This window comes from Etheostoma cragini, chromosome 22, assembly GCF_013103735.1.
Source record: "Etheostoma cragini isolate CJK2018 chromosome 22, CSU_Ecrag_1.0, whole genome shotgun sequence".
NCBI classification, from domain to species: domain Eukaryota; kingdom Metazoa; phylum Chordata; class Actinopteri; order Perciformes; family Percidae; genus Etheostoma; species Etheostoma cragini.
In genome coordinates, this window is record NC_048428.1 from 9,599,636 (window position 1) to 9,623,712 (window position 24,077).

The following is a 24,077-nucleotide window of genomic DNA, read 5'->3' on the forward strand; positions in this document are numbered from 1 at the left end:
TATACCTCTCTCTTTGACATATTGGAGTGTGCTCTCAGAGTGTACATGTTTTCTGGCAACTCCTCTCCCTTGTTTAATACCAGGCCAGGTCTCTGACCTTTACACTAAATGTCTAGCTCTGTAATGTGAATCTGACGGATGGTACACATGTGTAGACACACACATACACGCAAACACACACATACATTTAGTTATAGACCGTGCTAATATCAGCTTGACCTTATCAGTTTGATATTTACATGGCAGAATAATTCTGGATAATTTGTGGTTGTGTGATGCACATGGACACACAAACTGACTGTGTGGCTCCTTCATCAGTGACGAGGTTTAGTTTAACGGGGCGTGCACACACACACACACACACACACACACACAACCACATGCATAGGCTAGCATCCTCATTAGCATCATCACAGTAAAAATAGCTCACCTTTTGTCATTTAGAGGCCAGAGCAGGCGTTTTGAAATGATTGCATCTTGGCTTGCAAATCAAGAGACAATGGAGCAGTAATTTCTTAGCAGGCTCTCCTTCATACACCAACTTAATCTTCTGCCTGCACTATGATTGCTGAGTGTGTTTTATGTGGATTTGATTGGTCAATTTGTTCACTTGTGTTCATTGCTGAAGTTTGAGTGGTTCTTCTCCGTCTTTTTGGACATTATTGCCATGCATTCTGCTGATGGTGGTTCACTGATGTCAGTTCTCTCATCAATCCCAGCCTAGTCTAAAAAGGGCTTGTATTATCTTAAAATCAAGTTACAGAAATGTGCTTCTCACATCTAATCCTCACTAGTGCTGTCGAACCTTTGAGGGAGGACCAAGAGAAAAAACAGTTAGGATTGGTGAATGAGTTATCTTGCATTGCAGTTGTACGCTCTCCAGCAAAGCGTTAATGTCCAAACAGCAGCAGTCTGGTGAGAAGCTACTTGCACCTTCAGGCGTGGTTTAGTTGTGTGTGATGGCCTTGATTGTTCATTTATAACAACAATGGTTGAAGCCATAGACAGGTTCATCCGATCACCTGTTGGATATTTTTTGAAAGTTCCCAAACGGTTTCCAATGAAGGCTTCTCAGATGGTTCTGTGTTAACAAACCATCTGGTGCGTCAGGTTAGTCAATGTGTTCATCACTGTATTAAACATTCTTACTTTAATGCTGTATGTCAGCCTATATCCACATGTTTCCTGCAGAAGCCATTTTTTCATGGGTGGAGCACAAGGTGGCTCAGGTGGAAGAGCTGTCCCCTACCAATTGAATAGTATGGGGTTCGATCCCTGGCCTTACAGTCCCATGTCAAAGTGTCCTTGGGCAAGATACTAAACCCGAATTGCTCCCGGTGTGCGCCATTGTTGTGTGAATGTGTGTAATTGAATCTCTGATAAAGAAGAGGCACTGCCACCTTCCACGGCAGTCGCAACCACAATGAATAAATGTGTGTAAATGGTGCCTTTAATATGCAAACACGCTTTGAGTAGTCGTCAAGACTAGAAAAGCGCTATATAAATACTGTGTGATAATACGTGAATTAGGACGGTTGATCCAAACAGTGATGACAACCGATTATAATCAGCCAACATCTCTTCTGTGTTAAACTGTATGAAAAATGAACAGACCTGGTTGTAAGGATATGCTAAAATACTAAACTATGGTTGGAGTACACAAGTTACTCCTAATGAAGGCAGCAGTTTTAAATTGCATCCATTTGATATTGCATTGTATTACACTGAATCTATTGCTGCAATCAAATTGTTTTTTGATTGGATAGATGTTCTGAGGGAAACAGATTGTGCCTCATTCCTGCATTAGACACAGTAGAATACACAGCTCAATCTTAATGAGGTTTGTTTGTGATACACTGTAATGGTCTAGGTCACCTCAAATTTCTAGTGGCCCGTCTAATGCATGCTTGACTGAGTGTATGTTTCACTGGCCTATTGTGTGGCTGTGTAAACATCCAGTAATGCACTGTGTAACTGGGGAATAGTGCCACTGTGCTTAAAATTATCAATTGCCAAATGTTGGATTAATAGCTGTGTGAATATGTGTACATTTTTGCCTCTTGGTGGATAGGAGAGTGCACGTTTGTGTGTCTTCAAAGCATATGCAACATGCCTTGGTGTGGGCATGTACTCTAAATGTGCGTGCTTTATTGAATGTTTATGTGTGTGTGTGTGTGTGTGTGCACACCTTTGCTTAACTGCATTGTGTGTAAGTGTTTATTCAATGCGCTGTGTATGTGCATGTGTGCAAACACCTTCTCTGGGTGTATATAAATGAACACCTGTCTGTCAGCTTAATGTCGTATTCGATTTGGCCTCACGATTCTGTGTGTTCAGCTAATTGGAAGGACTAGTGCCAGCGTTTCTGTTTTCCTTACCCTGGTAAATCGCTCCATGGCCCTGCACACTAATGTTCCCCTTCACCAGACCCAATCATGCCAGCCTCTCACAAAAAAAACCAAATGACATTTACTACATTTTAATTATTTTCAAGTAGACACACTTATACATGGTACATTTTCCAAAGGGTAAAGAGTAGACAAAGTGCTGTTAATTGGTATTTGGGTAGTAGAGGAGTTCAATGGACATTGATACGATGAAAGAACAAACGCAATCCAAAGTAACACTCAAAGATAAAAAAGCAACATATCATCAGATGTATCTACATTCTCCTTTGGATTTTACACTTCTTGCATAATCACTCCTCCCACCAACTTAGGACTTGTACAAGAATTGCAGATGAAGTGCACTTTCCTATTCATATCATGCTTTTAAGAAAAAAATTGTACCACTTCAACAACTAGAAAGCAGATAATGACAGATGTTTGACTTCATCCAATACAGTTTGGGCAGTTTTTAAAGCTCAGTTAAACATTTTTTTTTTCCATCAGCTTGGATAGCTTAGGATTTACAATTTTCCACCTTGCTTAGTCCTCACATTGATAAATGCAAAAAATATTTTAACTTATACTTTTTTATTTTGTCCAGAAAACGGGTAGTATATTACAACATACTACATTGACAATAATCAAAAGTAATATGCCTAATCTATAATAGTACATAACATAATAATATGTCAAATTAAAATATATCAGAATTTCTTGAGTTCTCTTTGAGGTTGCTAGTGTCATACAGTACATTTCATCACCAGCTCTTTTCCCACCATCAGCTGATTCTTTATCCCATTCATGTAAGTGAGTCTCATTCAACATGTTTCATTCTTCTTACTCCATCCTTTCTACACTTTCATTCAGCCTTCTGAGCCTTCTATTCCTAGCTGGAAGATGCCACAGAGAAATTGTATTGATTTTCTTCTCTTCGTCTGTGTGGTTGCTGCATGGCCTTCAGGTGGGAAAAAAAAATCCAAACTCATCTAAGAAATAAAGAGAGACACTGGCAGACTGAGGGAAACAGGGATGGTGGTATGTGCAAACAAAAGAAGAAGCAGAAAGTCCCATGTGGCTACACAAGAGTCTACTTTTCCTTGATCCATTCCATGTATCATTTCTCTCCATTGTGTTCTCTGCAACTCATTCTGTTCTCATGGTTTTCTCTACTCTACTTTTCTTCTTTGTCTTTATGATTTGCCCCTCTGTGTGAAATGAATATAACCAGCTCACTTTTCTGTTTCCATGGAGAGAGGTGATCTGTAATTACCAGAGTCTTTTCCATTTCCTCATCAGTAACTGGGGAGCAGTATAATAAGGAAGAGGAAGACGGTGACAGTAGTTGGGGTGTTTTCATTGCAGCTGATTTGTTTTTGTCCATTGTTTATTTCTTAATGGGTTTCATCCCAGGCTCCATTCACCCATCTCTATCTATCCATTTGTCTGCCGAGCTATTACAAGCATCACCCTCTCTCTTCCCCCACCGTTCATTGATCCCCTTTACTGTGGCGTTGATTTGTGTTCAGTCCGTCCAGCTGCAAGAGAGGATACACAGAGATCCCTTTCAGCAGAAGAAAAGAGCATGTGCAGGAGCATCAACAAGCCACATTTCTGAAAGACGGTCAAGACAACACAGAACAGATATGAGAAATAGTATAAGACATTGCAGTCATTTGTCTATGATAACTCCAAATATGCTCATAAAGCCATGATGGGCTGCTTTTAAGCGTATTCCTTATTCTGTACACAAGTTAATGCTAGTAAGCATTATCAATAATAAAATAATAATAATAGATAATAAATAATAGAATGTGATGCACAAAAGTGACACATTTACTGGAGAAGCTGTCCATATTCTGCTACTCATCTGCTTCAGGTCACCTGTCCTGGCTACCAGAGTCTGTTCAAAACATATCAAAAGGGCTGCCATGTTTTAGAATGTGGAATTGTCAGTTTGGGGTACATTTCTTTTCATGTATTTCCCATTGAGCATTGGCTTTTTAGCAACTAAAGGAAGAGTAAGTAGTTTCTGTGGTTATGCTTAGGTAGGTATAACATGAAGCTACTCACACAAATTCAGTTAAATATCAATAACCGTACATGGATCTTGACAAGACTGGGAACAAACATATTATGGTGAATATTATACTGTTTAAATTTACATAAAGAAAAAAAAATGACTTAGATTGTGAGGCACTAAGATGTGAGGTTAAGAATAGGTTTAGATACATGTTAAAAACTTGCCCCTGTTTACCAGTACCACTTTCTGCACTTTGGATGAATCCCGCCACTCTGGCTGTATGTGCCAAAAAAAAACTTACCTTTCAAGCATTTGTCAGAAGGGCACATCAACAGACTTGGCTATTTTCCTGGATAACATCTTAATTAAGTTGTGCTTTTAATTAAATAGACCGGCTCTGCACTTAGAATCAATGTTTGTGCATCTTCACCTGCATCTTGTTCTGACTCCTGGTCATTGGTGGAATTGTGAATTGGAAAGAATCTTCCTCACATTGATTTAACCTTCATTCCACTTGAGGATGCATTCAGGAGCATTGTCACACATATGTACATACACATCTGAAAAAAGCACACCTGACCTATAGTCCTGCATAAAGAAGTACTGACTAGGCATCAAAATCCATAGGGTGGAAAATACAAACACAGATGGTAGACAATGTGTATTATAGGAAAAGAGAGGATACACATAGTAAGAGATAAAGGGAGGGTAAGAAAAAGGTAATCTCTCTCTCTCTCTGCCCCTCTCTGTCCTAACACAGTGATGAAGATTGATGTTCAAGTCCTAATTAGCATCTGCTTTGGTATGCACACTGCCAGTCTGTCCATTCCTGACCCTCCAATCAGTTAACAGACATGACAGCCCTTGTCCAATCAGATTAAGGCCAGCGGGACAGGCTTCCTGTGTGGAGCTGTCACTCCAGATACATTGTGGTCCTCGCTGATGGATATGATTTGGGCTAATAGACACAAATCATGTACCCTTGTGTTTTTTAAATTGTGTGTACAATCTGCCATTAGGTTGTGAAGCTAGTGAATGAGATCAGATAAATACAACACTGAAGTATCATAAATCTTTGACTTTGCAAATGTGAATACTTAATAAGGTTGTTGTTTAAATTAATATGATTTGAGTTGCCAGTCTTTGTTTATCTTGCAACACCTGTGGTAACTGGTGGCATGGCAAAGAGCAACTTATGGACCCGTTTACAGCTAGGCATGGGCCAGTTACCGGTTTCACGGTATACCGCAATGTAAAAAGGTGACTGTTTCAAAATCACTCCAATTGTTTGTCCCTCACACCGTTCCTGCGGTATTAGCTGTTTTTCTTATCAGACTTCGAGGACAGAAAGTGCAGTTTAGAAAACCCGCTTCCTCCCATTGTGCAGTGTGCGCTCAAAATAAATTAATGAAAAACACATGAAAACTTCAAATATGTTGTTTTAATATAGAAAATCCTAGTAGGGTGGATGCTTCTTCAAAACCCCCAACTAAAATCGTACAGTAAAATATATACAGTAACTAACCCTGTTGTTCTGTATTAGCTGATCTTTGCTGTCATGTGATGCTTGAGAAGGACATGACCTGAAGCCAAAGACCAACCAAAGGGAGATGACCAGGTCGGAGCCTTGCTTTTCACCAGTAAATGTCAGTGGTAACGCAGATGTGTGTTTGTCATTTTTGGAACATTAGAAGTCAGTTCTTCCTTTGATGGATGGTTTCATTACCAATGTCATCCAGCTGCAGTGGTTTACATGGTGTGTGCCAACAGAAACACAGAAATACCGATTAAAAGGAGACGTGTGTGTGTGTGTGTGTGTGTGTGTGTGTGTGTCCAATTAGTGTTTGCTTTTCAGATTAGATAAGCTTTTTTCTCTCACTGTGTGTGTACATACATGAATCCATATATCAGTGTTCATGTTGGAATTTCAGATAGAGGTTCAGCTGTCTCATGAGACCTGGACATGAAAAGGGAAAGAAATGAAGAGAAGCTTTGTGAAAAAAAAGAAATCCTTTGATAATCCCTGCATTTTCATTTGTTGTACTCTTCCCATGCATGCGTGTGTGTGTATGTGCCTGCCTGCATCAAAGCTCCACCATCACACAGCAGTCTTTTCCAATGTCCCAGTTATATCACTCTGTCTCTGCCTCCACCCTCCCTCCCCCACGATCTCCCTTGCCACCTGCCTTTATTCACAGTATGTCAGGCTGCTCTCCTGCCATACCTAGTGTTTCCATTTGAAGTATTTTGCTGCATCACGCCTCCACATGCCTCAAGAAATGGCAGAGTAACCTGTCTAACCAGGAACACGGAGCGCTGGTGACTGTGCCCCCTAATTTATTCTCATACGCACCGGTGTGTCGTATTAACAACATGTAACTCAGTTTTAAAAAAGGCAAGTCAACAAATTGTTCAGTGTGGCATTTATTACCGCATAAGGCATGAAATAATAAGGTAACATAAAGAATATGGCACACAAGCGGCAGCATATTGTGTTGCAGATTCCTTTAAAAGTTGTGTGGGTATTTAGTGTGAGCCCTGCAGTTTTGTTTGATCAGTTCTCCCTTTTGCAGGGTGTATACCTCTCTGTTTTCATCCCGCTGTTTCACTTTGTTGGCTTGTCGCCTAGCAGTGCGTCTAGCTCATTAGCACATATGTTGACGTGACTGCTGTCTCATCTAAAGCTTGTTTTCCTCTTTCTCTATCCCATATTTATTTTTCCATCTCCTTCCAGCTTGTTCTGGCCCATTGTACCCACAGTTGCCTTTGAGTACTCTGGTTTTTCCCTTACCTTCCTCATTCTCATTCTCCTTATGTGGTTCTCTACATCTCCCTCTTTCTCTCTCCTGCTCTGTTCCTCTTACTCCGTCTCTCTCCCTACCAGGGGTTTTTAATTAATGGCGAGTCATGATGCTTATCTTATCAGCAGATCACTCTGCTTTCTATTACCTACACTGACAGAGCTGGGAGGGTGCAGGGAATGGATCACACACACACACACACACACACACACACACACATATAGGCATGCACTTGCACACTCATACACGTTAACAAATCGTCAGATACAGTACATACATACACTAAAGTACATAAAGAGATGAAAATGAGAACACTTGTGCGAGCACACACACACTGACGGACACAAACTCACACAGAGACAAACAGGCACAGAAGCAATTGTGTCCATATAAATACACATCATGATCCTATCTTAATCTTGACACACACACACACACATACACACACACACTCATAAACAAACAAACTGGCCCCTGATGGTATCTGGCTGTTTGATTTAAGGGCCGTTGTTTGAGGGTGTCTCCTCCTAAATCCCCTAAATGCCTTGGGATTCCCTCCTTCTTCCTCCCTCTCTCTATCTCTCCTCTACCTTCTTCCTTTGGTCCTGCTTTCTGGCTGAATGAACACTTATCATTCGGCAGATAAAGAGCCGTCCACGCCGGAGCTTGCTTTATCTTTGAGAGCCATGTTTACTCCCCCTGAACGCTCTGCTTTTCACAGATGTTTCATGGAACGCATTTGCTTGATCTGACAGAGATGAGAGCGCGGTGTCGAGGCTTCATTTTCTGTTGCAAAAACTTTAGGCATACACACACAATTCTCCACCCCATCAATTTTAACGTCAATTGTCCCATATTTACCACATTTTCATGTTTAGGGAGGCCGAGCTAGGAGGCAAAATAAATCCAGGTTTTTCACGATGGCTTAATGGGGATTACAGTTAGTCACATTTTGGCACAGAACAGTGAGCATAAAGGCAGAAACAACAAAATTGATCCACAAACAACACAATCGATGGTGGCAAAATTTGGACGTGATTTCTTCAGATAGCATTGAAAGTTGACAGTTTTCTGAAAGGATTGCGAGAGAGAGAGAGAGAGTAAAGGAGAAACAGTTTACAGAGTGGTTATTGGAAAAAACATTACAGTAGATTGTGGAGACACACTTGTGCAAGCATGTGCGCACACACACACAGTCGCCCACACTTTCTTGCACAGTCATAATTTTCTCATTTGGGGGACTGTAGCAAAACAATTATCTGCTAGGGATAATAAAATAAAGGAGACAATTTCCTGGGTATTACCAAGGGACAAAACATTTATTTCACTTTGTCCAATGTGCTCATAGGAGTGTAAACTCCTAATGGTAGAAAGTATAGAACATAAATCTCACCACTCACACTGCAGACAGCATGCAGGCAGTAGTAATGCCTTGCTGTGCAAAACTGTTTACCTCTTTTTCTAATTTGACCTAAAATAATTGTAGACTTATTTTTTTTTTTACTTCATTTGCTTACCACTTTAGGTCAAAACTATCTTTTTTTTTCACATAAAAACACACGCCAGTCAAACTATGCAGTCCATACTGTAATGTATTGTTTTTTTCAACTTGGATCTCCTTTTTAAGGGACACTTACACATACTCTTTCTCTGATTATTGTTAAAACTGTTTTCATAAATATACCATATTATACTGATCACTCTAAACAAGATAACCACGGAGCCATCGTCTGTCCTTGTGAAAGGCATAGGATGCTTCTGGGGGCAAAGCAGGCGGAGGTGATTCCCTGACCAAAGGAGATAAACTGACAACATCCACTTTGTTATGATTTTGTATTAACATCCACTTTGTATAAATAGGCGTCTCTAGAGTTAGACATTTTCTGTATTATTCTGTAGTGTGGAAACTGTCTCATTGTGTTCACAAGTAAAAATTACTTTGATATACTTCAGTGGTCTCTATCTATTCTTGATAATGTAATTATTCTAACAGTACTTAAAAACAGTAGTAAAGTTGTAAAGTTTTATAACTCACTGTATGTTGAATCATCTAACCCAACTCCTCTTGAGTGTTTTACAGATACAGTTTAAATTGTTCTCTATTTATTTGTAAAAGTCTTTGTCGAGACCATCTGCCTAACCTGCTGACCTCATATTTGCTTGCTCCATTTCCTGTGATGGGTGAAAATGACAATGTTTTGGCAAATTGGGCATTCAGTGTGTGATTTGCATCGTTTCTTTTTCCCGCTGTGGTGCTTAACTTGTAAAGCCCTCTCTCGTAAGAAGAGTTTTACATTTAAACCCATCATTCATACTCTTTCTTGAGTATTTCTGTATAAACATGTAAGTAAACGTCTGAATATGTGTAGCTCTGGGTGTGTTTGGAAAAGAGTCTGTGATTTTATTGGACTACTCTCAGGTACTCTCCTGTGTTTTGGTGAGGTGCTTTGTTAAAGTGCTGCAGGAATCAAAGTTTCTCTGTCTGTCTGTCTCTCTGCAGAGAGTTTGGGTGGAGAGATCCGGAGCTGCCAGAGGTGATCCAGATGTTACAGCACCAGTTCCCATCGGTGCAGTCCAATGCTGCAGCCTACCTACAGCATCTTTGCTTCGGAGACAACAAGATCAAAGCTGAGGTTTGTGTGTGTGCTTGATTGTGTATGTGTGTGTGTGCGTGTGCGTGTGCGTGTGCGTGCGTGTGTGCGTGAGTGTGTGTAGGGTCTTGTTTACCTATATTCATGGGGACCAAAAACTGGGAGTTCAGCTTTTTGGGGCAAAAATGTTGGACCCCATGAGGGCTGTTTGAGGGTTAAGACTTAGTTTTAGGATTAGGGTTACAATTAGGTTATGGTTAGAGTGAGGGTAAGAGTTAAGGTTAAACATTTAGTTGTGATGGTTAAGATGAGGGTAAGGGGCTAGCGAATGCATTAAGTTAATGACGGGTCCTCACAAAGACAGTGCACTTTACAATTACACTTCAATGCAACATCCTCACATCACTCCACCCTGCTCACTCAGCCACGTAGCTCGGTAAGATACCTAAGTGTTTGTGTCTTTTGTGATGGGTGTAATTATTAATTATTGCCTGAATGGAGGTGTCCGATAATGGAGAAAATAGCAACTGTGTATTAACAGTGGATGCTTTGGCATGCCTTCATCAGTCTGTTTGATTGTCTCGTTCAGTGCCCAAGGCGCTGTTAAACACTGTTTACACAAATTAAATCTGGATGAGATATCAACCAGCCAAACTTGACGCTTCGCATCACATCAAATAATAGCAGGCGTTCACCCACTCACGCACACATGCATGCACACACATACTGTATATCTACATGCCCACACTGCCACATGTGTATACAATGACAATATGCACAATGTGCACTCTGATTAAAATGTGTAGTGAGACTCACACAAGTGTGCCCTCAGCCGTATTTCTCAAATAGTTTGTAATGAAAATTAACTTGACAGATGGTCACTAAGCCAGATACAAGATATTAGTTTGGTTAAAGATCCTTTTGTTGGAATGCAGCAATATATTGTACTCATACTGTGATGAGAGTAATGGATTTGTTTTGTTATGAATATTTTTTCTTCTTTTTTTAGCACATTTATTTTACCCACGTAACAAAGCAATGACCCTCTATCTGTTATTGCTTTTCTTCAGAGTTTAGCGTTTACATTATTCTTGTCACATTTGAGAGTGAAAGCAATTCTTCTGCTTTCTCTCCGTTAATTCTGAAGAGTCTTTGAAAACTCAACAACATCTTTTATCGTATTACGTTTGATCTCCCTAAGTGGCCGTACCACAGATGCGTGTATGTTGTACAGCCATCCCGTTAATGGCGGATGGCGCACATCTTGGAACATGTGACTCTCACTGGCGTTTTTTTCTCAGAACATCTTTATATCTGTGAGTATTCATTCGATTTCAGCCAAGGGAAATTTAAAAAGAAAGAACCAAATAGACATTGGTGGTATGAATTGAAGTTTTAGTCACTATCAAGGTTGCTAAATATAATTAAAATGTTTTGTTTACTGGCTTGGCTGAGCTTCAAGGTTGTGACATAGCTTCTTCTTTTTTTAGAGTTAAAGAGAAAATGTCTGTATGACTGTGTTTGTTCAAAAGGCTACAAAACACATCCTACAGAAATGGAAGGAACAATACAACATCAATCGCGTAAAACTTTTTAAGACTTTGACTCTCTTCACTACCAGCAGGCGATGATGTTTTGGATAGGCATACATGACCTTAAGAAAGTTTTCTTTTCTTCAGTGACCAGTTCTGTAAATTCTAAGGACAAGTGAGACTCCACTTGATGGAGTTCTGTGATACTTCAGTTCTGATTCTTTTTACCCATGGACTTCTCAGTCCTCACTCTTAGCAAGAAAATAAAGGAGACAGACGTTCCATTGATTAAGACTACCAAGATCACAAAAACAAAGGACAAATTCCTCCTGTTAATTGATTCTTTTTAGATCAATGGTCTTGTTATTGTTTACTTCACATAAATTGTGCATCCAATTAATTCTAACATAGCTCCCTGGGCAACTTCACAGTATTTTCCATCACTTGTCCCTATTGGCTTTCATGATGGTTTTTGTCAGGAAGCTATGCTTAGCTTAGCTTGACACATCATTCCAATCAGCTGAAGATTAAAGAGCAGACCAGGGAAGTTAATATTTAGGGTTCAGAATGGTTATTTTATTATAAATATGATGGTAAGTGATTATAACTGATTTCTTTTGGGAGCAAAGCACAGTAATACATTCTCTGCATTAAAATGCCATTGTAATACTTGAACGTGGTGTATTAAATAGTGTATTGTAATATACTATTACATTGCACCTTAAATTTCCTGTTGTCATGGTTTATTCTAAACATTTTGAACCCAGTGTTACATGAATGACATATTGGCTGTGTCCAACATGAAATGGATGTCACACATAGCCTGAAATTGTTAAATTCCACATATTAAACACTATAAACGTAATGCTTAGTGACGGATTTGTGCTGTGTGTATGTGTGTTTGTGTTCAAATCTGTTTTAAAAATAACCTTTGACAGCAGTGGTTGAATATGCATGTCATTGGCAAATAACATGACAGCTTTATCACCCAGGGATTTATATCTAAGCAGATGTCACGGGAGATTAGGCTATATAATGAAGGGACAGGTAATGTATTTGGATTTTCCATTAAAAATCTTGGCAGACCGAACACAAAAAAACACAGATGATGTTTTCTTAAAAGAGGAGGAGATCCTCTGTGTAAGGGAATGCTTTTTCATTTTAGGCAGTTTTGTCCTGCAGCACCACTGCTACTTCTTGTTTGAATTTCACAGGTGTGTCTTGCTGGTGTAGGAACCCACTGAACACAGCTTGGGATGGTTAGTCCCAGGGGTAAAATTGCCGCGGTGCATAGGCCTACACTCAGCTATGTCTTCAGGGGGCCGATAACTTATAGCATATCTTTAACAATGTATATATTTTCACACTTTTCTTGATTTTAATAATAATTAAAACAATAACTAATACACGTTTCCTTGTAGAGAACGTAGTCTTTAATGAGTTGATGTAAGAGTTTGCAAACATCATAACTTTCAATGGGTTTCTTTTTATCTGTCAACGGGTTTCTTAAAAGCTACCAAACAGACCGAACTACCAAACAGATGAATATATATATACAGTATATATTTATATATATATTCATGATGTGTCCATCAATGCATTTCATCAGTGCTTTTCATTCCAAAACCAGAGATGACATTTCAACATCTGACAGCTACTTTTACAAAATAATGCTTACCACAAAATCTAAATGATGGTAATTTAAAAAGAAAAGCGTGACAGATGATTTATGTCAGACAAAATTACCTGACAACCTTCGCTATATTGTCAGGATATTGAATTGTCACATCAAGATTTTCTTTCTTTTGTGCTGTGTTACCAATACTTTTAAAGCTGCTTACCTAAAAGCCTCTTAGCTGTTCTAATAAAATCAACTGTTAATCAGAGCTTTGAGTGGCTTATTATTTTTCATTGAATAAGCGACAAATAAAAACTGTTTTAATACACCAATAAAACAAGTTATTGAATAAACAAGTTAATGAATCAGCATATAGGGAGATTTTCAATCAAAGACAGCTTGGATGAGATGGGCCATCTCACTTGACATACATTAGGAAATTAGATGCCAGCTATTTATTATGAGCAATGATCTAGAGACGTTACTCTTATTTTCAGTCAGCCACACAAACACAGATGGCAGGGGACACACTGAGCAGCTAAATAAAGCCTCAACATGGCTGCTATTTATTGCTTAAAAGATACTCTGCAGGTGCAAAGAGAGGGAAGGGATACAAACAGATAGGGACTGAGATGATGAAGAGGGAAAGGAGAAAAAAGAAAAGATTGCTTTCTGTTATCTTTGATGAAGTAACAAGATTGCTGTCAGTGTTTTTTTTTTTTAAATGGAGAAAGTTGATTAAGCAGCAACTTGTCTCTGGATGGCTGACATGCGTGTGTGCTTGTATATATCCCAGTGGGTGGGAGAATATGGTAGTTCATTCAAGGTCATGTATTTGTGTTTTGGACCTTTAGATCGGAATCCAATCACATGTAAAGAGAGAGAGAAAGAGGCAGGGTAGATGGATGTCTGGCCTCGGCTCAGATTACAGTTTACCACAGAGGCAGCTTGGCAAATTCATCTTCAGCATCATTTATAGCTGCTCTAGACACATGCACCCCCCAGCCCGCACACACACACACACACACACACACACACACACACGTGCTACTTTCAGTTACCTACACTTCACAAACACACATACACACACACACACACACACACACACACACACACACACACACACACACACACACACATACACACACTGATGTGACTGAACTGACTAAAGTTCAGTCACATCAGTAATTCATGTTGTGTAGCCTTGTCGATATCCATTTATCTAACAGACCAGTTGAAGGGAGAGGGACGTGCCCCCTGACTCTGTGTCACACCCCCTCCGTCTTACACACATTAATTTATTCATTTTGTTTAGTTCACACATCATATATTGCTGACTGCCTCTCCCACTGCATTTTTCGTTATCACTTAACTTGATATCTTCTCCTCCCACCTTCTTTATGAAATGAAATGGTTATTTTTTTTACAGCAGATCTGTGTGATTATACAGCAGTATGGTATAAATACAGGGATCTTGGATCAGATCACATTGCAGTTTGAATTGCAGTATATTCCCACTGTTGTTATAGTCAACCAGTGTGGTAAACCCAATACGGTATAATATCTTGTTTTAGATTTTTAGACCAGGAACTGTGCAAACTGCAGGCTGTGATTATCTGTTCAGCAGACACCAGCATGAAAGATGAGAAAGACACAGGGAATGATCCAGAGCAAATACTGTAATAATATTGGATGCTTCTGTGCCTCTTTACACAGTGCATATTGGATATATAATTCTCCAATCTGATTAATGTGTACAATTCTGTATGTGTGTTAAAGGAATAGTTTTTTTCTTTTATCCCAGTGTCTTTTACTATTTACTCATCATTCCCATTCTCACATCTCTCTTATTTGTCATTCATTCATCATTCTCATTTTCTATTTCAGAACTTTCCATAATGTTCATACTGTTCATACTGTAATATTACAACATAATACTATTTATCCCAGTATCCTTGCACTACATGCTACATGCTACATATTTAAATCATTTTTATTGATCTCTTTGTTCACTCAGGCCTCTATATTGTTCTGTTTAGAGTATGTATATATTGTTTGTATAGATTTGTGTGTATATTTTCGTTTTGGATGTTTTGTGTGTAAGCACAGTGTGAGCAACGATGCTCCAAAGATTCCTCGTATGTGTCCTCATACCTGGCAAATAAAGCTGATTCTGATTCTGATGCTGATGAAATTACTAGGCACGTGCCCACTCACGCACTCGGATTGTGAAACACTTCCCCTATCCCCTAAAGTGTAATGTTTTTTTTGTTTTTTTCTGTTGCCGTACTATTCAAACAACAGGCTAGATCCTCTAGTGTATTTGTCAAGGTAGATTTTGTCAGTTGTGAATCCTACTGTTGATACTGCTGCACAATTAGCGGTGTTCCTTTCTCAGAACAATAGTACGTAGCCATAGGTAAATGCCATGTTTGGCCCAGTTTAGAAGGCTCCAGAGAGAAATGTTAGCGCAGGGCCGAGAACTCAATTAGCCAGAGGTTGAAAGGCTCCAAAATGCAGTTAGCCCGAGGCTAAGGGAAAGTCAAAAACAAAAGCCTTTGCATGTGTGTGTGCCTACCTGAGTGTGCAGATGCGTGAAAGGTGTGACAGATCACTCTGTCTCCTCACTCTCAACATGCAAGCAGCGAACTGTCGACGGCGTGCTGCTGATTGGTGTTGACGTTCCATACGTGGTGACTCAAACGCACTTGTTTGGCTTCACCAACCCAGGTTTGTGTCACTTGTGTGTCCCACTGCCAGCTTTTACGCCAGCAGCAACTCTGATTCTCACAATCTCAGCTGTCACCACTGCTAACTGTTTCCACGGCAATGCTGTCGCTACGGGTTACCAATAGCCGTGGCTGGAACAGTGGGAGACAAAGACAAATCAATCTGCGCTTCTAATCTTCTTTACATGGCATAGAGGAACAAGCGCAGAGGTATTGGCAAGCCTTGCAGGTAGCGCAGAGGCAATACAAAGAGAAAGCACTATGGCTTTTATGGAATAACAGATTAACTGTGACACGAGCATAAAGAGGAGAGGGGAGATGTGCAGAGATCAGTGTGGGGAGAGGGAAAGGGGAGCAGAGGGAGGGGAAGAAGAGCAGAGGTGAGGACTGGAGGGCATAAGAGCAGCAAATCAGGTTGAGGAAATTGTGTGGCCAATGGAGCAAGGTTAGTTTGCCATTCATTGCATCCCTTAATCCATTTTAATTGAAAAGATAAGCAAAGTCATTTTGCTCGATAAACTCCTGCTGTGTCATCACACACCTCCATCCTCACCCTGCCCTCCGTTACTTTCTTATGCTTTTCTTTCACTCGTTGCACAGTCATCCTCTCTCCATACCTGGCCCACATTTATCATGTATATGGTTTCACTATGAATAAATGAAAAGTTAAATTGCACTTGTAAACACTCATTCAGAAGTGTACTTTTTCTTCTTCCTATCTGGCTTATTCACGCCAGATGTGTGAGGTTTTCACAGGAGACACAACAATGAGTGCCAAGGATTATCACAGGAAAAGGCTCGGAAGTCTATTTTTTACACTACTCTTCCTGTACGTATCTGCATAGTACACGCTACCCATCTGGTGCTTCACAATTAAACAGACACTAAGAATTATTTTTTGGCATGTAATGTTCCAGGTCTGGAGAACATGCTGAAAAATAAAAGAGGGCTTCAAAAAGCCTGACGTAGTTAACTTTTTGAATTATCTGGATGAGTAACTCTACTTGTTGCCGACAGTACTCCAGAGATTCTACGAACGTGGAAGCGTGAAAGACAGGCTTTCTGTCTCTCAAAAACACACACACACACACACACACACACACACACACACACAAACACACACACACACTAGTTGCGCTATCCATGTTCATGTTAGTCTCCTGGTGATCACAGCAGCCTGCTTCTGGTAATTAGTACTACACCCTTGTCGATTGGACTGAACACAGCTTGCTGTAAGCTCCTTGGCCCCCTAAGGCCGGTGAAGATGCCAGCAGTGGAGAAGTGATGTGTTGCGCCACGGTGGGAAGGCATTATGTGTAACACCATAGGGGTAGACGTAATGTGTAACACCAGAGTGCCCTCATTGTGATCCCCACTGCGCTAACAGCCCTTACTGCCTTGTCTCACAGAATTAGGACATAACTATAGATCTGCACTGATTAGCTTTTTTATTTCTCTCTTTTCGTCTGTGAGCTGTTTTGTGGATTCACACAGCATATAGCTTTACAATGCCAATAGAAGATGGGGTTGATGAGATTGGAGAGAAATTTCCACTGCAGAAAAGAAGCCACTAGTTGAAATACCTTACAAATAACTATTTTCTGCCTGCTTTTTGGTGGCAGGCATACACCTTTAAAACAAGAGTACGTGAAGGTGTAGTAGATGCTTGCATAAAATACAAAAATAAAATATTCAATAGGTTGTCGAATCTGCCATTAAGGGTGTTGACACATTTCTTGACCTTTTTGGAGAGTCATACCAGCCATGATGCTTTCTAGACAGTATTTTAATAAGGTTCCCACAAGGTTGGTTGCAGAATGGATGTTTTGGACACACAAGCGATGGCATGTCCTGCCTCTGATTGGTTGATCGGGATGTTAGGATTAGGCATTAGGATGGAGATCATCCATTCTTCTCTTTTATATTTGGAAAAAACAGTAACAAAAAATTAATTCTAGTATTTTGTAGTTTAAACCTGCAACATTACGTTTATAGCCTGATAGTCATGCCAATTTGCCATTTAGTTTCACTTGATTCATTTATATTTGTATCACTGAACAAATCTGAGATGTTGCTGTGTGGAAACAGGCTTCTAGGTGTACTGCCTGTACTTATGGAAATCTTATACAAAGCCTTTTAAGTCCACAGTGTATCATAATCTTTGATTATATGTTACAATTGCATAGAAAAACCAAACAAACTAAATATTCTTGATTAGCTTTTAGAATGCTGTCCGCGTTGTTTAAGGATAGAGGATTAAGTGATGCTATAAGATATGTAAAAGTTATTTTTGTAGACATGTGACGAACCTCAGCACTTTTTTAAACTGGCATTGCCAACATTTATAGATAAGATAAGAAACTGTCTATATATATATATATATATATATATATATATATATATATATCTTTTCTTCCCTCATATAATTATGTGTCATTTTGTGAAAGCAGTTATTTGCTGTGGCTTAGTATCTTTAATTAGTACACACCGGGTTGTTAATCTGATTGGCAGGACTGACAGATACTATAGGACACACACACACACACACACACACACACACACACACACACACACAGACTAATACTGTACACAAGTAGCTACCTGCATAGACGACTTTTGAACAACGTTTGATCAGGTGACGGATGTAAACCACAGAGACTTTGTGAAGTTTCGGTGCATGAGTGTTTACTGTGTGACTCTATGATGGATTTTGTCATTCTTTTACATAATTTATTTATGTGAAATGCACAAGTAAATCTTTTATTGATACGCTTTCTTTGATGCTCAGATCCGCAGACAGGGAGGCATCCAGCTGCTGGTGGACCTGCTGGACCACAGGATGAGCGAGGTTCACCGTAGCGCCTGCGGAGCCCTGAGGAACCTGGTGTACGGCAAGGCCAACGATGAGAACAAAGTGGCCTTGAAAAATTGTGGGGGGATTCCTGCATTGGTCCGCCTGCTGAGGAAGACTGGAGATGTGGAAATCAGAGAGCTTGTCACAGGTAATTTATCTCTGGCTAAACTTACACCTCACCTCTCCAGCATGTATTTATCATGGTGTATCTGCAATTATTCTCCAGCAACACTCCGCTTCTATGGCCTCAGAACAGGTTATAATTGTGTGTGTGTGTGTGTGTGTGTGTGTGTGTGTGTGTGTGTGTGTGTGTGTGTTTACACTAAATCTAGGTCAGTTTCAGACAGAGAAGAAAAAGGCTGTTGGACTGATTACTCCTTACTATCTAGATTTGAAACATTTAATACTCTGATACCTAGTTATGCCTCATACATACAGGAAGCAGTCACACATTCCAAGAAACAAACACACACTTTTAAATATACATTACCAGCACTGTATTCTGGTTTTGTTTTGCCTTGATGGTTCCGGCAGTTGTTTTGGTGATTTTTATTTTCACTGAAAGAAAAAATGTCACAATAACTTACTTATTCATGATGAAGAAACCAAGGCTGTTCATCTTGAACCAAATCATTTATCATTGCACTTGAATTATGTTTTTTAATCAATTACAGTTCTCCTCAACAGCGTAATAGGGCTCTAAGGCATACAGAGAAGTGGAATGACGGCAGATAAAACAGCGAGGCAGCAAACAAGTTACCTTTCAACTTGTTGAGTTGGTATGCAGTATACGTTTGACTCTGTGTTTCTTGCGTGGGTGCCTGTATTCAATCACATAAAAAAATGTGTGTGTGTGTCCAACTAGCATTAAAGTCGCTACCAGCAAGTGTGGTGTTTTACGATTACTGGTTAATTTTATTTTGACCCAGAGGGCATGAGCAGTGCAAGTTAGCCAGTGCATTTAGAGACTCACACACACTGTACTGTACAGCAGGGCACACGCCCACACACACAAACTTAGAGATGCACGTGCAAACATACTCAGGTGTACAGTACCTTCTGTGGAGATGCCCACAAATATCCATTTAGACTAAAGATGGATGGATTACATTTTAACATCCACCTCAGCAAACATACATTACACAAGCTGACATACTGTAATTGTATCTCCAATCCTCCTGAAATATTTGGTAGAATGCCTTCTACAAAGAATTTAATATTCTACTAGAGACCCGTTTTGTGCTGCAGCAAACACTTACACATGCACTGCGTCCCTCTCTGCTTAACACAGACACACTGATGCTCTTGTACAGTACATACACCACCTCAAGTATATACAGTACGTAATCTAAATGTGTAGCTACAGTTATTTTCCAGCATGACATTGGTTCTACAGCCTCAGGACAGGTAATAATGATGAACCTGTGTGTGTGTGTGTGTGTGTGTGTGTGTGTGTGTGTGTGTGTGTGTGTGTGTGTGTGTGTGTGTGTGTGTGTGTGTGTGGGCGTGTGTGTGTGTGTTTCGCCATACAGTATCTGTCACAGGATACAGTCTATAAAGGTTAAAACCCCTAATACTATTGCAATTCAGCACGTCCGTGTCTTAAGCAGTTTTTGCATATGAACTCCAGACTATAAGTCTAAAGTCCAAAGTTTCCCTTTCTCACTTGTAGCACACAACAGGAGATTGGCCATCTCATTCTTATTGGAAGTACTCTGTTTGGTTTAAACGAGGGGTGGTGCCCGGGTAGAGTGAGCCGGTTAGTAATTTAGTCATGAACAACCTTGTCTCTTGCCGTTTTTGAATTTGTCTGGATTTCAGCATCCGCCCTTAGCGACATAGTTGCTGAATCTCTCCAATTAGACATTTTTGTTGCCGTCTCTGTGTGAATCGCCCTCATTCTTAACCCTCTCATTTTGTCCCTCTGCTTTGCACGAGCAGATAGAAATGCATCAACGTGGCCGCTCACTGGCTGTGAAATCTCATACTTTGGGTTTAATTGAAGATTACACAGACTTCGGACTAGGCAGCTGGCGGAGTAAACACACTTTAATATCTGAGACAACATCTCTGCCGGGGTTATGTCTAGATGATTTCTGCTTTGCATTGCATGTCTGAAAGGGGCTCCAGACGCACACAAGGGGTACAGTTTGCTACGATTCAAATGGAGTGGGTGATCTGTGAATTGTGATAGGTGGGGACCTGAATGCTAGCAGCCTAGCAGATGTTCCAATGGCCAGTTCTCCCTAGTATCTCACAGCATGTACTGTGGCTCCCTGAACAGAACTCCTTATTTGTCATCTAAATTCTTCTATTTTTCATCTCTTATCAACATATGTTCTTATGTAAATCCCTCTCCTCTTCAGATCTTTCTTCTCTTCTTTATCCGTATGCATGCCGGCCTTCTACGGGGTTCAGTATCTTGCATCGCGTTAAGCTGGAACTGTATCTGCACTTGAATCACCATTGTTTCTCTCTCTTTACTCCGACAAAAGCCCTTTTGTTGCACCAGGTTAGTCCTGAGATAAGAGAGACACCTTCACGCTCATACAAGAGGATTGGACATTCCCAAAGAAAAAATGTAAAAGCACGCTCATTCTCTCATACACACACAGACAAACCAGTGTGTGTATGACCAGACAAACAGAAACACACAAAACCACACTTGCACAAAAGGAGTACTGAGATAAAGTCGGTGGGGCCCCCCTCATGTTCAATTTGACTTCTGACCTCATTTTTTCTCAGTGGAACGAAGCTTTTCTTCTAGAACTAATACGCAAACCCACGCACGCACACACACACACACACACACACACACACACACACACTCACACAGCCATCCCTGGACGCGTCCCCGAAGGTCTCTCTGAATAGAAGGGAACACGGCAGATGACAGGCAGCAAGCCAGCGAGGAGTTTTGTCTCTTTCTTAACAGAGCACTCAAAACCGATAACAGCCCACTGGAGAAAGCTAGGGACACAGAAAATGTTGGATGTAGGAGACGAAGGATGAAAAGAAAGTGGTTCTATTTTACATTTTCACTGTTCCCGCGCTCAGGTCGTAAGCTTTTTATTTTATTTTTTGATCCGCCCGTAAATAGAAGAGAGATCATATGATTGTCCTCCCATCTGAAAACTGGCCAATCACATCCTTCTATGGCCGAACTCCATTGTACCATAGAGACAGAGCACATTTAAGCCCTGCCCCCACCAGTGAGGACATCAACTCCACAAAGTGCCTGTAGCTAGCATATTAAATGATTATTTCAGCGCTCTTTGTCTACCAGAGAGGACAAGTTAGTTAAGTAAAGTAATGTTAGTTATGCAAACATAATACTATGTGCCTGATCTTGCACCAAGCGCAACGCTGAACCCAAAGCAAGTGTCTTTGCTAGTTTAAGACTGACGCAGTTGTCAGTTTCCTTTCCAACGCCCTAGCTGTTTAATAACAAATGCACTTGCGCCCATCTGTGCGCCCATGGGCGTGCTGGTCTTAAAGGGAGGTGTGTTTCAGGTAAATTCTTGGCGTATTGCTATCTTGAGGCAGCGGGAAGTGATCGCACCATTGACAAACAAAAACCTAGTCTAAAGTCAATAGCACAGCATTTCATTCTTATTTTAACAGTGCATTAGTGAAATGCACCTAGGCCAGTGCACAGCACGCACACACTTTACTTGTTACACACACAGGGAAGCGTAGCAGCCGCACACAAACATACAAAAGATCACAACAAAAAATATGACAAATACGTGCAAATCCGCTATTATAACAGCAAAGCACCAAGGTACAAACGCGCCTGGCTTTTAAAGGGAATGGGAGATGACACTCTGATTGGTTTTTACATGTGACGCCCAAAACACACCTATGAATTAATGCAGACGCTATGTACAACCCTTTTGAAACAATGTGGCCGACGCACTGACCCTTTGTTCCCCATTCAAACTAACAAAACTAGATTTGGACACGCCCTAAAGGCACCTGCACTATGCACTTCACACTTTGCACTTAGATCGTTAAAATTAGGCCCTAGAGCTTTCAGACATATCCATATTCCACTTTTTACAAGTTGCATACTGTGTACAAAATGCAGCTTTAGCTTAACTCACAGACTTATCACTTGTTTACCATACGAGACGTCTTAATGACACCCATGCTCCATCCTTAACCTTTAGCCATTTAGAAACTAAGCCAGGCAGCCTTTTTTGCATCAGTGAGTACACTATCATACTATCTTACTTACCACTCAGCTCACAAGTGGCAGTATTAAAGGCTGCTATGTATGTGTTGAAGGGTAGTAAAAGTACAGGTGGTGTTTGGCTGATTGTGGTGGACTAGTCTGGGTTGTCCAGGGCTGAAATGTTGAGCAGAACCAGGAAGGATGGAAGGAAAGCAAGCTATTCTTTTCCTCAAACAATTGATATTGCCGATGGTTAAATATGATGGGAAGAAAGAGAATGAGGAAGAGAGTGAAGAATAAACGTGAATGGAAAAACGTGATTAGTAGTAACGGATGAAAACTGACTAAACGAGGGAAGGAAAGAAGATAGGAAGGGAAAGGAATAAGAAAGTTTTTAAAGATGCAAGAATGTGCTGCAATTAAAATTCACAGACAGCATTCATTGAGCATTTAGTTTTGACACTAAGCTATACGTGTCATTGATGGCAGTCACCAGACTTTGCCTATAGGGACATTCTGGCACCTTGAAGAATATCACCACAGCGCTGGAGAGACTAAGAGATTAAAAACAGCTTGAAGATTGAGTGTACGTGTGTCTTTGTGCAGTCTGTAAGCAGTTTAACGAATGAATAAATTGCACTGCAAGTCATACTGCATACTTATTTGAGCTCTGACTTTTATAAATAGTAATCTTGAACAAAAACACACACACACTAACACACACATGCACACACTGTGAAATTCTATCTTCCCTCTCTCTGTTCCCTGACTCTTCCTGTCTTTGCCCTTCTCTGTCTTCCTCTCTCCCGCTGCTGGCTAAGTGAATCAGTGTCATGCATGACTCTACCCTGTTGTCTGTCTACTCTGGTGCTTAGCATTGAACTCCACATTTCAATTGCTTTCATGCCAGTACAACTATATTTTGAAGTCTATCTTCATTTGCCTCGTGGAACACCCTGCTGGAGCTGTAATTCGCCACTTGAAACTGTTGCCTAATTACTCTGTAATTCAACTAGGCATGTTTTAAGTTTTTTTATATAAATAGAGACAATGAGTACAATATGTTCCAATTACTTTTTATGCTCCACATGTCAATGACACCGTTTTGCCAAGAATTTGTGCACAGTAATACAATGCTTGTGTTCAGATTATTTCTCATTGTATGGGCATGAACCTTAGAAAATGACCTGTCAAGCAAACTCACGCGTGTTTTAGGCTACAACATTTGTTGTCACATACAGCAAAAATGTCCTTACTATCCGGGAGCTGCCTGTCCCCAGAACACACTCTAAAAAAATATGTTCTCTGTAGACAGCTCAGGGTCTACAAACGGCAACAAAAACAAACTGTGCCCACCTGCACCACCAA

General features: G+C 40.3%; 1 protein-coding gene across 5 annotated transcripts in view; it reads left to right on the forward strand.

The window, feature by feature from the left end:
• ctnnd2a (catenin (cadherin-associated protein), delta 2a) overlaps positions 1 to 24,077 on the forward strand; it is a 261,359-nt gene that overhangs the window by 166,562 nt on the left and 70,720 nt on the right. For all 5 annotated transcript variants that reach the window (XM_034862043.1, XM_034862040.1, XM_034862041.1 and 2 more), the window contains 2 exons: positions 9,709 to 9,841; positions 18,467 to 18,680. In XM_034862043.1, the coding sequence (XP_034717934.1) occupies positions 9,709 to 9,841; positions 18,467 to 18,680 (347 nt within the window). The remainder of the gene's footprint in view (positions 1 to 9,708; positions 9,842 to 18,466; positions 18,681 to 24,077) is intronic.